This window comes from Coregonus clupeaformis, chromosome 13 (genome assembly GCF_020615455.1).
Source record: "Coregonus clupeaformis isolate EN_2021a chromosome 13, ASM2061545v1, whole genome shotgun sequence".
NCBI lineage: Eukaryota > Metazoa > Chordata > Actinopteri > Salmoniformes > Salmonidae > Coregonus > Coregonus clupeaformis.
The window spans coordinates 44,814,265-44,832,076 of record NC_059204.1 but is presented as its reverse complement, the minus strand read 5'-3'; the positions used below and the strand labels follow the sequence as shown (position 1 = coordinate 44,832,076).

The 17,812-nt window shown below is 41.4% G+C and overlaps 1 protein-coding gene across 1 annotated transcript in view; it reads right to left on the bottom strand.

Annotated features, from left to right (window-relative positions):
* Positions 1 to 410: 410 nt before the first annotated feature.
* The window catches only part of LOC121579580 (zinc finger and BTB domain-containing protein 20-like), a 33,145-nt gene continuing 15,743 nt past the window's right edge, over positions 411 to 17,812 (bottom strand). The window contains exons 3-5 of the mRNA XM_041894304.2: positions 6,133 to 6,312; positions 2,564 to 4,102; positions 411 to 1,291 (exon numbers count right to left, since the gene is read on the bottom strand). Of these exons, the coding sequence (XP_041750238.2) occupies positions 762 to 1,291; positions 2,564 to 4,082 (2,049 nt within the window). The 5' untranslated portion in view covers positions 4,083 to 4,102; positions 6,133 to 6,312 and the 3' untranslated portion in view covers positions 411 to 761. The remainder of the gene's footprint in view (positions 1,292 to 2,563; positions 4,103 to 6,132; positions 6,313 to 17,812) is intronic.

Here is a 17,812-nt window from a genome sequence, read left to right as displayed (position 1 = left end):
TTCCTATACCCACTCACAGGAAGCTACATTTCAGTACAATTATTAAAATCAACTTGTACCTCCACAACTGCTGCATTTTAATCCTGCGATACCATAATAATAAATAAAAGCCCAGTGTCAAATTAATTACTCTCCTTTTCTTATCCGACATAAGAAGGCAAACTTGTGACCAACAATTTTTTTTTTTAGAGGGAATCTTTAGCCCAAGCCAGATATTTTTTTGTTTATTTGAAAATTATACCACAGTAAGCTTGGACGCCTATAGTGCCCAAAACGGTCAATATGGGATCACATTTACCATATTAGAAATTCCATGGCAATGTTTGCACACCGCACACACACACAAACAGTCACGCACACATTCAAATACACAAGCACAAGTACACACATACACACATGAACACATACACTCATACAAACATATATCTATACTGTATATAGGTGTGTGAGTTTGAATTTGTGTATGTGTGTGTGTTTCTTTCGTAGGCCTTTCGGTAGTGTTCAACACATAAATCAGTATTTTAGGAAAGCATACATTTAGAGGCCTGTAGTAAGGATCCATCCAGTGGATCAATATCAAACTACAAAGCCTTAAGGCCACCATCTTGTTTTTCTTTTAGAATAACAAAACAAAACAAATTTCTGGGAAACTTAATGTGCCAGTGTCTATACTAATTACTACTCTTCATGACCCAAAATAAAAAAATCTAGTGCCATTTTTCTTTTTCATAATTTTTTTAAAGAAGTGCATCTATTTGTACTTATCCATCGGAGACGTGCATTCGCATGTGGTCATTGAAGTGCTCAATTTGGTCGAACTTGGCAGGGCAGACGGAGCACACATAGGTGGTCCCTTCTTGGCAGCTTGCTTCCGCAGCCACACCCACTCCTGTTCCGACCCCACCCCCTATTCCGGCGCCTCCGCTGACGGGCATGGCGAGGGCCACAACTCCGGCGCCGGGTTCGGGCACGGCCATGGGAATGGAGACAGGGCCACCGGCGCCTGCTGCTCCCGACAGCCCCGTGATGGCGCCCACTGTGCTGTGCAGAGCCATATGTCTCTCCAGCAGGGTCTTGTGAGAGAACTTCTTCTTGCAGATGTAGCACTCGTAGGACTTCTCTCCACGGTGCAGCCGCATGTGGACGTTGAGGGAGCTCTTTTGGGTGAAGCGTTTGTTACAGATGCTGCACTGGTAGGCACGTACCCCTGTGTGAGTGACCATGTGTTTGATTAGGTAATCCTTCAGGGAGAACGAGCGCCAGCAGATGCTGCACTGATGTGGTTTCTCACCTGAATATACACAGAAGTCACAGTCATTAGGATGAAAAATGGGAGGCAAAAACGGACAAAACCCTGCTAAACAACGAAGGACATTGACAGCGCAACTCAATTCTTCCAATGTAGCCTTGAAAATGTAGTTTTGCAAATTAACGTGGTTTGTGCCCGTCACAAAACAAGTTAAACCCAATGCCCTAAGAAAGTTTGACCTCACTGCCAAGCAGCCATTGTTGGTGGGCACACTCGTCCTCCATCAGTTTATGAATAGGTATCTCAGCTTGAATATATTTTCGAAACTATTTAAAATACCATGTGCATCATTCATTGCTGTTTCATTCTGCTCTTAACTGGAATATGAAGAGCCCAATTATGGGTTCTGGTAGAATTTGAACCCCTTCCAACGTCCTGCTCAGTGGTAGTTGCCGTCCCTTTATTTACCTTGTAATATTTATGCACCAACCACCACCCACTGATAAAACTCTAAATTACAAATAGTAATCAATGTGTCATATTTTACAGTACTAGCTTAATTGACAGGACATTAAATATCACTCACTGTATTAATCAAATATAGAATATCAGCTATGATGCAGGCAGCCACAGTTCATTTTTCAATGTGACAGAGCCTTTTAACTAATTTGTACACTCAGCTGAATCAAAATCAGGGATTGACATTAAGGTAGCCTAAAACAGGTCTTTCTGGTTCATCTCCATTGTTTAAGTGAAATACAATTCATGGCATTTCTGTGTGTAAACAGCTAGGGCCATAAAATGCCAGAAATGGTTTGTCTTTCACTTAAACAATGGGGAGGAACCAAAAATATACATTTTAGGCTACTGGAATTATTTGCAGTTTGGTTGTTTTCAGTTTTAAAAAATCGACCTGACCAATGGGGAAACCACAGAGCAGACTTAACTTGCCCGACTGCCATGAATTCAATGAGGGGAGAAACCAGAAAGTTCACTTGCTTGGTCAGTAGGGGAACCCTTAATGTCAATCCCTAAAATTAATACTTCTTTCATGCACAGAAAACCTGTGTAATTTTCATTATGCTAGTAAAATAGTTGTTTGTTTTTAGCCATCCATCAAGAAATAGCCTAAATATGTCAAGCCATTTAACAAAAGACACATTTATCCATTGCTACATCTAAACTTAAAGAACCATTCTTTTGCATTTGTGTATTTTATGTTTGCAAATGTATAAGGAAATTATTTCAACCCCAAACCACTAATGGCAAGTGGTTTGTTACATGCAAAATGGTAAAAGGAGCCAGTGTACTCACCAGTGTGCACAAACATGTGTTTGACATAGTTCTGTTTAGCAGTAAAGGTTTTAGTGCAGAGAGTGCACTCATAGGGCTTCTTCTCCCCCTGCCCCATCTGGGCCGCCTGCTGCTGTTCCCGCGCTGCATGCTGCTGTACCATCAACTGCTGAGGGAATGGGGGCATACTAGGGGGCGGCACGGCCACAAACTGGGGCTGCTGGCCTCCCATGGACTGTGGCAGGCTGAAGAGGAAGGGCTTGTTGTTGCTGGCCGACTGTGTGGCAAAGAGGTTGGGCAGGTAGGAGTTGCCGGCTGTGCCCATTACCTGGGTGTTGCTGGTCATGGTGAGCGGCATCCTCAGGTTGCTGGTGTGAGTTTCGGCCTGACACATGTAGAGTGGGGCACTTGGCAGGGACTGGGCCATGATTGGGTTGGGCAGGGGCTGCAACATGTTACTGTCGCTAGTGTTGTGGGATGTGCCCCTGTCATCCATCTCATGCATCTGCTCTGGGGAGGAGTCATTGACCTCGATCTGCACTGGGGTCCCCTCGCACTGTTGCCCCTCTCCACCCCCTTCCCTCCCAAAGCCAACCAGGTACTGCTGCTGATCCACGGAGTCTGGCTCAGTACCGATGGAGGAGCTTACCCCTGAGTCAAAGCTTTCACCCTTCGGTTCACTCTCCACACCCTCAACGTGGTCAGTGTCTTCTGTGCACTCATCCATACCATAGCTGCTGTACTCGTCCTCTGCCTCCTGCTTTATGTGAATACCTCCTGTCTGTATGCGTACCGGCCGGGGCTGCTTGCGGCAGTGGGTGGTCTCAGGAGTGGATAGGAAGCGTTCCATCTGCTGTGATCTCTCATGGATGCGGGTGATCCATGGCGGGTCATGCTGGTCCTTCTGCGTGCTGAGGGCTGGGTCGTAGCTTGTTGTCATACTGGTTACGTAGTGGGAGCGCTCACGGGTTCCATTCTGCAATGAAAGGCCAGAGTAGGAGTACAGCGATGTGTAGGCACGCTCAAGGCTCTGCTGGGACGTGGCCTGCATGTACCCTGACTCTGCATCGCTGCTGGGCCCAGAGGTGCCTGACTCAGGCGTGCCCCGGGGCGTCTCTTGCCCAGAGTCCCCTGGGTTGACAGGGAACCCCCCTGGCCCGGCCAGGCCCACATTCTGGGACACGATGCGGGTGCACTCATCGATGACCGTCTTGATCTGCAGGATGCTGGCAGCAGTGAGGATCTGGAGAGCTTCCGATTGGGACACCCGCAGGACCCCGCTGTACATGAAGTCTATCAGCTTCTGGATGGACTGCACCGAGACTACAGAGGGGACCTCAATGTCACTGTAGCCGAGGAGCAGCTTGTCCTGAAAGAAGGGGCTCCCAGCGGCCAGCACGCACCGGTGGGCTCGCAGCATGCTTCCATGGATCCGAACAGTCACGTCACAGAAGTGCCCGCGGTTGCGCTGCTCATTGAGGGTCTCAAGTACAGAATTGCTGAAGTTGTGGAGATTGATGTTATGAATGCACTCGGTCATCCCCTTGCAACTGATGTCACCTGGAAACAGAAGAAGAAAACACTAAACATTTTAAATGTCACCTGGACACAGAAGAAGAAAACACTAAACGTTTTAAATGTCACCTGGACACAGAAGAAGAAAACACTAAATGTGTTAAATAATGAATCAATCTTTAGAAATGTGGGCCACACGATGAGCTACATCTAATTTAAAAAATTTGATATTGATTATCAAATACATTTTGAGAAGCAACACAGCTGCACTGCTGTAGGGACATAATCAGGATATTTAGCACAGATATGCCCAATTTAATCCACTTCAACATATTACTTTTTCCATCCACCCCATGTGCTTTCCTCACATTTCAGTGATCATCTTATTTTCATAAGATGTTGGCATTTGATATTGAAACAATCATATCATTCAAGGTAAACTAGCTGGTTAGTAGTTGGATGAATGTCTGCACAAAACTGCACGACAAAGGATCTGTAGCGCAATTCGAGAGAACGAAACAACCAAGATGGTTCCCATCCAATTAGTTTTGTTCCTGTCTTACAAGTCTGCTGATATATTTTCTATGAGACTCCAAACCCCCAGTAGGTGGCGCTGTGGGTTTAGACTATTAGGCCTCGTTTATCAGCCTTCAGCGTGCACTGTGACGTGCTTCCTAACTACCGTACTCTCCGAATTTCAGGATGTTACACAGCTAGGCTTAAGCAGTGTTTAAGTTTGTATTTGCGCCCGACTCCTTTGCTAAAAATGTGTCTGGCAATGTTTAAGCCAAACTCACAAATGGAGTAGTGACTGCCCTGAACACAAATTGTAAATAATAAACTCATATCTACAAATTGGCTCAGCTAGGCTTCATGATATTTCAAGCATTACAGTATTACTCTCAATTCATGCGTTGTTGAAGCTCTTCTTGGATATCTACATGTAGTATTAACAAATTGCTACAAAAACAATACAGAACTGACTTGTTGAATGTTTTACTTTTATCACTGACATTTGTAGATCAGTTTAACAAGAATGGATATGACAATGACATTCAATGTCATCCAATAGCTTTGTCACTCCACACATGGAAGCTAGATTCATTGAATGGTTTAAATGTGGTGTTCTACCATTTTACCATTACATCTCATCTCAATATAACATCATAGATTTTATTAACCAATCTGTATCAAATCACTAAATATTATTTTGCATTAGCCCTCCAGCAAATAGCCTCATTATACTATCCTCAAAAAACATGAATGGCTTCTCTTTAAGACTGAACACCTGTTCATACAATCTGTATACGTTTTACATAATTTCATTCATCCACATAACCCACACTCGGAGAACAAGGGTTCTTAAAACCACTGCTATTATACAGCACCTCTCCCTTTACTCTCTGGATACATACTGTACATCACACACACACGTTTATTCATATAGCTCCTGACCCCTCTTCACTACTAGCACCCTTGTAATTAGCATATGCTTAGCAGTAAAACTACAATGAAATTAGGCTACTTTACTATGCAACCATGGTGACAGAAAAACAAACACCTCCCCTTGATGTTAAACACGATCATCAAGATCTATCTAGATAATGTATATTCATGGCCATGCCTTGCTTTTAGGTCAACAAAAGGAGAGCTCCCAGGTGATTACCTTTGACCACCTGTCAGTGAATATGAAAGCCTTGAATCTATGTGTCTATTTACTATAATGTTTTATCGAAGACATTCTATCAAAACCAAGGGAAGGACTAATGAACACCATTTACTATTATTAACTCTTGGGAAACCAAATGACCGTAAAATATATAAATAAATAAAACGGAAAAACTAATTAAAATAATGAGAACAAACATCCTCAAATTATAGCCATTATGCTTAATACAATCAGAAACAGAAAATGTTGATGATTGCAACATGCAGGACAGCTTTGGTATATATTAATAAAACCATATTGAATGTCTGTTAATAAATGAGAAACACACCCATGCTGCTGGAGATACAGTGGCCAGTGTAGCCTAACTATGAGTGCACTGACCGACTGATCACAGAAATATACTCACACAGTCAGATGACGCTTGGTTGGGAAGATGTGTGTGAGGCTGGTGATGAGGCACGGGACACACTGCTACAGGTTCCTGGTGGAGGTGGCTGAGGAAAGACCAGTGCTAGGCAATACCTTCCGTCCTCTCTGCTGCCTCTATCATAGGTCGCTCTGCCACAGTGGTCTCTTCAATACCACCCTAGGGGAACAAGAGAGAATTCCTAAATCAACATGCTCATTCTGAGAAAGAAGTATCTAACCTTGATACGTCGAGACCGAAGCAAGCAAATGTATTCGTAACTTACAAAAGACAAGTGGGAAACTTTGAATCGGTGACGTGGATGCAATGCAATGGATGTGTTATAATCTCCAACGTAAAGAGTGAGTGGACCTTCTAGACTAATTTGAAGGCAGTTTACTCTAGTGGACATTTGACCGCCAATTATATGTCAAGGTTGGAAATCATAAGGTCACAAAGCCAATCTCTTTTGAGCCGTTATCTAAACTACTGGTCAGTGAACCACACACTGCCAAAGGAGATCTATCCACCTTTCAGTCTGATTTACTCACAATGATATATCTCCTCATATCATATTTTTCAGTTCTGAATAAAAGGTCAAAGGCTATAGACATACCGTTATGCACACAACCTGATAGAGTTATCAGAAAAGCATTTAGAGAGACCAGAAATGTCTACAGCATGCCTTGAAAGGACCTACAGAGGACACAGGAGCTAGAATCAATTTAATAAGAGGTTGCAACAATGGCAAAAGGATTGTTCTCCAATACAAAAGTCTCCAACTGGATGGTGTGTGTGTGTGTGTGTGTGTGTGTGTGTGTGTGTGTGTGTGTGTGTGTGTGTGTGTGTGTGTGTGTACCAAGGCAGTACTGAACGTGATTTCAAATCCAAGTTTTACCCAGTCCCTATGTATCTATAACTCACTGTGCTGTTATATATATATATACACACAAAAGTATGTGGACACCCCTTCAAATTAGTAGATTCGGCCATTTCAGCCACACCCGTTGCTGACAGGTGTATAAAATCGAGCACATAGCCATGCAATCTCCATAGACAAACATTGGCAGTAGAATGGCCTTACTGAAGAGCTCAGTGACTTTTAACGTGGCACTGCCATAGGATGTCACCTTTCCAACACGTCAGTTCGTCAAATTCCTGCCCTGCTAGAGCTGCCCTGGTCAACTGTAAGTGCTGTTATTGTAAAGTGGAAACGTCTAGGAGCAACAATGGCTCAGCCACAAAGTGGTAGGCCACACAAGCTCACAGAACAGAGCGCTCCTAGGTTGCAACACTCACTACCGAGTTCCAAACTGCCTCTCAAATTTTTTTTATTTTTTTATTTTTTTTAGGTCATTTAGCAGACGCTCTTATCCAGAGCGACTTACAGGAGCAATTAGGGTTAAGTGCCTTGCTCAAGGGCACATCGACAGATTTTTCACCTAGTCGGCTCGGGGATTAGAACCAGCGACCTTTCGGTTACTGGCACAACGCTCTTAACCACTAAGCTACCTGCCGCCCCACTCGAAGCAACGTCAGAACAAGAACTGTTAATTGGGAGCTTCATGAAATGGGTTTCCATGGCTGAGCAGCTGCACACAAGCCTAAGATCACCATGTGCAATGCCAAGCATCGGCTGGAGTGGGGTAAAGCTCGCCACCATTGGACTCTGGAGCAGTGGAAACGCGTTCTCTGGAGTGTTGAATCATGCTTCACCATCTGGCAGTCCGACGGACAAATCAGGGTTTGGCGGATGCCAGGAAAAAGCTACCTCCCCAATGCACAGTGACAACTGTAAAATTTGGTGGAGGAGGAATAATGGTCTGGGGCTGTTTTTCATGGTTCAGGCTAGGCCCCCTAGTTCCAGTGAAGGAAAATCTTAATGCTACAGCATACAATGACATTCTAGATGATTCTGTGCTTCCAACTTTGTGGCAACAGTTTGGGGAAGGCCCTTTCCTGTTTCAGCATGACAATGCCCCTGTGGCACAAAGTGAGGTCCATACAGAAATGGTTTGTTGAGATCGGTGTGGAAGAACTTGACTGGCCTGCACAGAGCCCTGACCTCAACCCCATCGAACACCTTTGGGATTAATTGGAACGCAAACTGCGAGCCAGGCCTAATCGCCCAACATTAGTGCCCGACCTCACTAATGCTTGTGGCTGAATGGAAGCAAGTCCCCGCAGCAATGTTCCAACATCTAGTGGAAAGCCTTCCCAGAAGAGTGGAGGCTGTTATAGCAGCAAAGGGGGGGACCAACTCCATATTAATGCCTCTGATTTTGGAATGAGATGTTCGACAAGCAGGTGTACACATACTTTTGGTCATGTAGTGTGTCTATATATATATATATATATATATACTTAAATAGCAAACATTTTGTTACTATGGCGTACCATATTAAGAGCTTATGATCAGTAACAGTCAAATGATATATACCATAACACATAGGCATTCATGGAGAAACACAAAAAGGCATTCAGCTACACCCAGCATGTGATTCTCAGGTTTACAGAGACTCTAAGCCGCACAGGTATACAGTGGGGTCCGAAAGTATTGACACCCTTGATAAAGATGAGCAAAAATGACTGTATAAAATAAATAATTGAAATACTGAGCTATATTGTATGCAAAAAATATATATATAATTATTTATATTAATACAATTGCTCAGAAATATATTTTGTTTAACCCTTTACACTAGTCCCTGTATATGGGTTGAAAATAGCATGGTCACTGATAAACGCCTAAATTGGAATGCAGTGGCTGTACAGTAACATGCTATACATGACGTCAGAGCTCTCTGCTTCACAGCAATGTATGGGTTTTGAATGACAGCTGTTCTGAACTTGAGCATTGCGCGTGACAAAAAGTTGCCCCCATCCCTCCCTTGCACATTTTTTATTGAGCGGGGGGAAATGCTTTAAATTAAGATGACTTGATGTATGTTTGAAAGATTAGACGTTGAGGATTAAAAATAAATAGCGCATTGATGTCATCCTAGCAAGTCCAAATGTGCGCTTCACATTTCCATATCATAAAACTCATGTCATATACAGTGTCAACGTTAATGATTACTATGTTTGATGTACAGTTACAGGATGGCATGGTATTATACCGTGGGTTATTCTGAACAGAATTAGCGTATGTTTGTCTATTGTGAAGAAAATTTGCAGCGGCACACGCAAATGAATGCACTCATGACTCCTTTCTATGCACACCAAAATCTGTTCCCCTGAATTGCATTGTGAAAGCTTAAGACTGAAATATTGTATTGTATAACTTAGCTAGCATGTTGGCAATAGAACAAGCTTTCAAATGATGCCCACCTGACCCAGATTGCGATTTATAATGGACCGTTTTTGGATTGTGTAAACAACAATAGTAATTGTGTGATGGTGGAAATGCAGGGCTGTGTTCCAAACAAAACAACTACAAGTGTCCTTGCTCTAGTTCCTCAACGGCACAGCTAGGGGAGCTCAAAAAAGCACCTTATAGTTGAAGACTCTTTTTTTTAGATTACTTAGGAAATGTGCACACTTTGGAGAGGTGTGTGGCCATTTGGAGACACCAGTTAGTCCTCTCACTCAAACTCTTGCAATTATTTTGTCTTATATTGCACCTACAACACATTTTTCAGGAATGTTCTTACCATGTTACTGAATGTATCCAGAGTATTTTCAGATTTCATTTTCAACAAATGCGGCAAAAAGTACAGTAAATGTAAAATGCACATAAAATCAACAGTGTAATGTTTAGTTTCAGTCTTGTGTCAGGTGAACTGTTGTGTCCTCACCTTTGGTCTAATCATTCCCATAATCTCCAAACTGTTCCCTTTCAATTGCTACCATGGTTATACATTTCATATTTCTTCTGTAAGAAACATTTCAATTTTGCCCTATCCATATAGGCCAATTCCGATGAGTTAACAAGTAATAAGAAAAAGGTACTAAAAGGTAGGGGTCAAAATGATTGACACCCCCTTTTTCCATACCTTTCAATAGCTCACCTTGCGAGGATAACGACACTGAGCCTTTTTCTCAAATGGAGAACACATTTCAAACCACTCTTCAATTCAAACCACAGGTTTTCAATGGGTTTCAAATCCGGAGACTAAAATGTAAATTGCAAAATGTCGATTTTGTGGCCAATTAAGGATTTCTTTGTCGATCCACTTGCGGCCAAGTTTCAGCCTCCTGGCAGAGGCAACCAGGTTTTTGGCTATAATGACCACATCCTGGGTAAAGTTCATGATGCCATTGACCTTAACAAGGGCTCCAGGAACAGTGGAAGCAAAATAGCCCTATAACACCAAAGATCCACCACCATATTTTACAGTAGGTATGGGGTTATTTCTGCTCATGTATTCTCATTTGGATGCCAAACCCACCACTGGTGTTAGTGGCCAAAGAGCTCTATTTTCATGTCATCTGACCAAAGCACCGGTTCCAATCCAAGTGCCAATGCCGTTTAGCTAACTCGAGGCATTTACATTTGTTGGGTGACATGAAAAAATATATGACCCCTACTGTTTTAAGAACTTTTTTTATTACTTGTTAAACAACATCTTTCTCTGAGCAATTGTATTAGTAGAAAAACATTTGAGCATACAATATAGCTCAGTATTTTAATTATTTATTTTATACAGTCATTTTTGCTCATCTTTATCAAGGGTGTCAATAATAATGTGCATGACCACAAACTGTAAGAGGCCAACTATGGACAATTTATGCATCCTCAGGTTTGTACTGTTCACAGAATGGAGGAAATGTCCATATGTCAAACTCAAATAAACCTAATCATATCATGAAGTTTGCCAAAGGATAAATAAATACCCATATTTGCTTTGAACCATTCTGTTGTGGTTTTCTCATGTAGATGCTGTGACTGATAGGACAATGCTTATAGTACAACACAAACAAATGTACAGTGGCTTGCGAAAGTATTCACCCCCTTGGAATTTTTACTATTTTGTTGCCTTACAACCTGGAATTAAAATGGATTTTTGGGGGGTTTGTATCATTTTATTTACACAACATGCCTACCACTTTGAAGATGCAAAATATTTTTTGGGGTGAAAAAAAGAAAAAAAAGAAAACTTGAGCGTTCATAACTATTCAATTTTAGTCTCATCTGACCAGAGTACCTTCTTCCATATGTTTGGGGAGTCTCCCACATGCCTTTTGGCGAACACCAAACGTGTTTGCTTATTTTTTTCTTTAAGCAATGGCTTTTTTCTGGCCACTCTTCCGTAAAGCTCAGCTCTGTGGAGTGTACGGCTTAAAGTGGTCTTATGGACAGATACTCCAATCTCCGCTGTGGAGCTTTGCAGCTCCATCAGGGTTATCTTTGGTCTCTTTGTTGCCTCTCTGATTAATGCCCTCCTTGCCCGGTCCGTGAGTTTTGGTAGGCGGCCCTCTCTTGGCAGGTTTGTTGTGGTGCCATATTCTTTCCATTTTTTAATAATGGATTTAATGGTGCTCCGTGGGATGTTCAAGGTTTCTGATATTTTTTTTAACCCAACCCTGATCTGTACTTCTCCACAACTTTGTCCTTGACCTGTTTGGAGAGCTCCTTGGTCTTCATGGTGCAGCTTGCTTTGTGGTGCCCCTTGCTTAGTGGTGTTGCAGACTCTGGGGCCTTTCAGAACAGGTGTATATATACTGAGATCATGTGACACTTAGATGTCACACAGGTGGACTTTATTTAACTAATTATGTGACTTCTGAAGGTAATTGGTTGCACCAGATCTTATTTAGGGGCTTCATAGCAAAGGGGGTGAATACATATGCACGCACCAGTTTTCTGTTATTTATTTGTTCGAATTCTTTGAAACAAGTTTTTTTTTTTCATTTCACTTCACCAATTTGGACTATTTTGGGTATGTCCATTACATGAAATCCAAATAAAAATCAATTTAAATGACATGTTGTAATGCAACAAAATAGGAAAAACGCCAAGGGGGTTGAATACTTTTGCAAGGCACTGTATTCTCATCAACTCAGCCAAATGTGTTAATGTCTTCCCATTAAAAAAATTTAATAGTATTTCTGTCCATATGTGTCCTTCATCTATTACAATCTATTTGCTGAATGGTCTTCATGAATATGATCATACAGTATACAGTAGGAATATCATGTTAAGCCCTGAGCTTGATTAAACCGTAAACTTTAGTAGAGGGGTATTGGGGTAACCAACAACAGTTTTAATATTTCTAAGGAGCCAAAAATCCTTACAAATTTTTGACTGGGAAAATGTACTGGCATCAAGTTACACAACTTGTATTACATTAAGTTCATGACTGCAACAGAAAAAAAGACATAACATGTGACGACAATGAATACAGAATTGTCTCCATAAATACTTTATGTAATTTATCTTTTCATCAGATTTATTTTCTGTTTTTGGTTATCTTGCCCAGTCTGCTCTGAGCTGAGATATTTATTTTTCTAAAAAGGGCTTTATTTATCCTTGCATACTTTCCATTGTATTAGTAGGCCTATGCCCCTGGCAGACCAGCCAGATTAACATAATTAAACACTGATTTGTAGATGCACAGCAGCAGTCAAAGACAACCTTTGGAAAAACAATGAAATTGACATACAGTAAAATATCATAAACTAAGAGAACACAATGTAATTCCTGACTAGTTACACGAAAAAAGGTTTTAAAAAGGCTTCTTCGGATGTCCCCATAGGAGAACCCATTTTGGTTCCAGGTATAACTTTTTTGGGTTCCATGTAGAACCTTCTGTGTAAAGGGTTCTACATGGAACCCAAAAGGGTTCTTCCTGAAACCAAAAGGGTTCTACCTGGAACCAAAACGGGTTCTTCAAAGGGCTATCCTGTTATCCTATGGGAACAGCTGAAGAACCCTTTCAGGTCCTAGATAGCACCTTTTTTTCAGAAGAGAGTCATTTTTGATCATTTTTTATTTTAGAAAACATGGTTTGGAGTAGGAATGTGAGTGTGATGTTAGAAAGAAATGTATATTGGTGAGCTTCATGTATACACGTAAGCTTCATTTCCTTGAAAAGATTACTTCACTGAATACATGTGGACCTCATTAACCTGTTTCCTAACAACCAAATACCTGTGGTGGTTACACTACATAAGATTGACATACAGCATCACGTGACACAACATGAATAATGTTTATCTCCATTGTCTTACTGAATTATAGTTTGTGGCACAGTAAATAAAGCTGTGAGCATGTGTTGTTTGTTTTCTATGTTGGACAAAATGGCACCATGGTTCCATAACAAGCCATTGCTTTGTACCAAATCTCAGGGTTTTAGGTCAAACAGCTCAAAGGAAACAATCTTTGGTTAGCCTCGCCAACTAAGCCACCTAGAAATGACATCACAGTTCAATTGCTCACAGACACATTATGGCCATTGTTGTGTTAAAATCACAGCTAAGATGTTGATGATTCTCTCATGGCATCCATACTATTTTGATAAAGGGACTTTGCAAAACTTAGCAAAATACCTTCCAATGATGCCATGAACCAATTCTGAAGCCATGAATCAAGTCTGAAGCCATTGCTATGCAGCTGAAAAGATTTTGAGTGATACATGGCAACAGCTGAAACACACCAATACCAATAGGACACCCTCAATTGTCTAGTAACCCCTAATAATCCATACAACACAATAAGGTCCCAGCAGCTACACTTGCAGACCCCTGATAAAGTTTCATGTGTAAGCACACTTGCCAGGACAGTAGTCATTGTTTGACCTCTCAAATTGCCTATACAGTACGCCCATTGCCCAACACCGACTAAACGTCAGACCTTCCTATTCCTACTATGAGATACTTTTGTGGTAAATATCTCCCTATGAAGTTGAATTCAAGTACACTACTACATTATATGTTAAGGAGTGTCATGCAATGTACATATCATCACGCACGCAAGCGCACACATACACACAGTATACACTCACTCTCTCACTCAATCATTCTCTCAATCACTCACTTTTAACTTGAGGAAAACATTTGAAAGCACATAAAGGGGCCTTTTTCTATTCTCACCATAGTGCTTTTGAAAAGTGTCACAAATCAAGAGGGAAATTACACTAGTTTACAATAAGCCAGCCAATGCAGGTGTAATAGTGTGGTTAGTGACATTCTATGGTGACCTGCTGACAAAGGCCCCTGCATGGCTAGATTTAGACAACACAAGCATATACATTTCCTCCCTGGCTTCAGTTGCAATCTAGACATGTAAAGCCACCTGCCTGAGGGGTGAAGTGAGGTGAATACTGGCAACAAAGGAGCAGACTGAGGGAAGCAGGCTTCAGCTGCCCAGACTGTCACTCACAACAGTGATTCCATTTTAGCTGTGACACGGTGGGTGAGCAGCAGCCAGCTTCTACCTGCAGTGAATGCTAATCAGTCCAGGGGTCTGTATCTCTCCCTCCTTCCCTCCTCCCTCCCCTGCCTTGGACGAAAGGGGCTGATGATCCTTCAAAATTAATTAGATCCTTTTTGGAGGCAGCCATTTTCTTTCACTCCTTATGCCTCTGCCAAAATCTGTAGCATTTTTCTTTTCGTCCCCGTTCAGAGGGAATCAAACTATACTTGGGAAATATTATGTTCTTTCTTAAAAACAAAAATGCATTTATTTGTCTGAGATTGATCTTCCCCAAGCCTTTCCACAGCTCTCCCTTTCTCTATATCGCTCTCCCTGCACTGCACTGTGTCTCTCTCTGTAGAGTTAGCTGTCAATAAGTCCCCAGAGGTCAGTTCGTCTGCTAGAAATCAGACACAATGCTCCAGACTGCCAGTGCCATGCCCTGCTGCCACAACAAAGACCACAGGAAGAAAAGGCAGAGAGAAGGGAAGAGAGCAGCATCACCAGTCTGACTTCAGGTTCATCAGAGCTGCCTTAATTAGTTGGCAACCTCATGAAGAATACTGCGCCGAATTTGGAAATCAGTTTAATCTAGGGGGAAAATTAAAAGGTGGGGGTGGGGGATGGGGTTGAGGACAGAGATGAGAGGCGGGTTTGTGAAAGGAAACGATGTCAGACGTGAATAATATACATCTTGAATATGCAAATGTACTTCAATACACACAACAAGCATATATTTTCTCCTTGATACATTTGAGCCTACAGGGGGGCGGGGCGAGGGATTTTAATGGAAATGAACCAACCCATTTGTTTCCTTGGGTGATGAATAATCTGTGATGTGGATTATGTTGCGCATACTGTACATACTGTACCATTCAGAAGGATATTCAGACCTATTCTGATTCTATTTACTGTTAATAGCAAACAGCCATTAATGCAGCATGCAGTGTTTTGCTTCCTTTTGTTGTTGCACCTGAATACTATCAATCTGGTTCAACCATTTCATCACGATGTAATTCATACTGCCGAAAATAAAGCATAAGGAAATGGGTCGGCTTTCAACAATTGTATGGTATTTGCACACTGAGGAAATTGCAACAAAAAAATAATTTTGACCAGATTAAATAATTATAGGCACAAATGTCATGAGTGGCAAACTTCAATAACCAAATACACAAAAGTCACATCAATTAATTCACTGTAAGGAGCTACATTGCACATACATTCACCAAAATGTATACCACATCTGGACTCACTGCATAAAAAACCGAAGGTAAACGGAACAATACTGCAAATGCCACTCTGATCTGAATAAATTATTGGGCAATTGATTGTTCAGTTCTCTCCCAACAACATTCTGTTGGGTAATTAAATTAATGAGCAATATACAGTACTACATCTCTTATTACAGTTGTTTCAAAATCAAACCCTTGTGCTTTCAAGTATAAACATGAACATTATGCAAAATGCACAAACACTCTTTAGTAGAATGACTGGAAGATCAATCTCAGGTTTTAATAGATTTACATTTAGTCTGCTTATGAACTCTGTTGGCAGAAAATCCATCACGTTTGAAAACAACATTAACAAAACACCTACACACTGCTACAAATATATACAAATCCCTCCAAAAAAGGTCACATTATCATGATGTGATGTGCTGAGTTATCTACATTCCTTACTAGTTTTTCCTCATTTTCAAAACATGTGTTGGACTTAACGAAGCTGAAACATACACGATGGGCATGTTTATAAAGGTACAGTAATTGGTATGTGCAGATACTACAGGCAAAGCAATACCATCACTCAACACATGAGAATGAGTTGATCAATTATAAATGAGATGATAAACATTGCCCTCCCAACAAAAACAGGATTCTTCAGGGTTAGGCAATGTTCTAATCTAAATTCTCTCCATTGTTAATGTTTTGAGGTAATTTGAGTCTTTGCCAACAATGTATAGCTTCAAAAATGGTCTACAATTATCATTAATACTGTCAGTCCTTGAATCCATATCTATGAATTTGACAGTGGTTACATTTCCCTAGTCCATCCCTCAGATTAACAAACGAAGTGTCAGGGTCAGGCTGTTGAAATTACTAATTGTGGTTCCAGTATATTTACAACAAAATGTTAGGTTAGGAACTGTAGAACGCTATTGCCATACCATCTCAGAAATGTTATGAAAGCACTACTGAGAACGTTACGCAACAATCTATAACAAATACATTAGAGTGGATGTTGCCATAAAGTTCCCATTTGGTTGTGACATAACTGTAGCCTGCATTGCTAAACATTTTTTCTCCAGAATGAGCTGGAAATATAATGGGAACATTTTATGATAGGTAGAATGGTTGAATGGACTACAACTTACACTGTGTGACTAAGGTTGCACTTAAAATAAATGCTTATTTGCAAGTAGCCTACACACAGTGTGCTGTAGTCCATTCAACCATTGTCCTTAAGTTTATTGAAAAATGTTCAACATGACAAAACATGGTTCTGTATATATGCCTTCTTTGTGAACCTTCTGAGACTTGCTGAGTTATGTAAGTATGCAAGGTAGCCAAATAGGGTGTAAACTGCATTGTTGGTTTAGGGCTTGTAAGTAAGCATTTCACTGTAAGGTCTACACCTGTTGTATTCGGCGCATGTGACAAATAAAATTTGATTTGAAACCAATAGACTCCACTCATTAGCATTAGCCGTAATGAGAAAAACTGTTGCATTGTGGTATACCAGGAGATCAGCAGCGGGGCGGGGGATGGTGGGTGAGCTCATAGAGCTAGTCCTTCGATCAAACATTGCCAAACATTTAGATAGGGTTTGTCATATTCCAATACCATCGTTGTGAGGAAAGTAACATTTTCAGCGCGGGGGGAACCCCTGTGCACATACGCAGATGCTTTGCTAAGGCTGTTTTTCTTTGTCGATGGCATTATTGTAGCTATCCGGACATGTTTTCCTATGGGAAATGCTAACAGTCCAGCGTCTTAGTAATGAGTGTGACTTCGACGTAGACACACAAGACGTTTCTTGAGATTACGAGAACTGTATGATGTGACCAGAACATGACACAGTTTCCCGTGATCTTGAGATAACAAAAGTAAAGACTAGTTTGTTTCAATGGCCTCAAAAGACTTCTGTAGTGACGTAACACTTGATGTCCCACCAGGGGGCAGTGTAGCCAATGTGACTTGCTACTCAAACTCAAAGTGGACGTAAGTTCCCGAGTGGCGCAGCGGTCTAAGGCACTGCATCTCAGTGCTTGAGGCGTCACTACAGACCCCCTGGTTCAATTCCAGGCAATATCACAACCGGCCG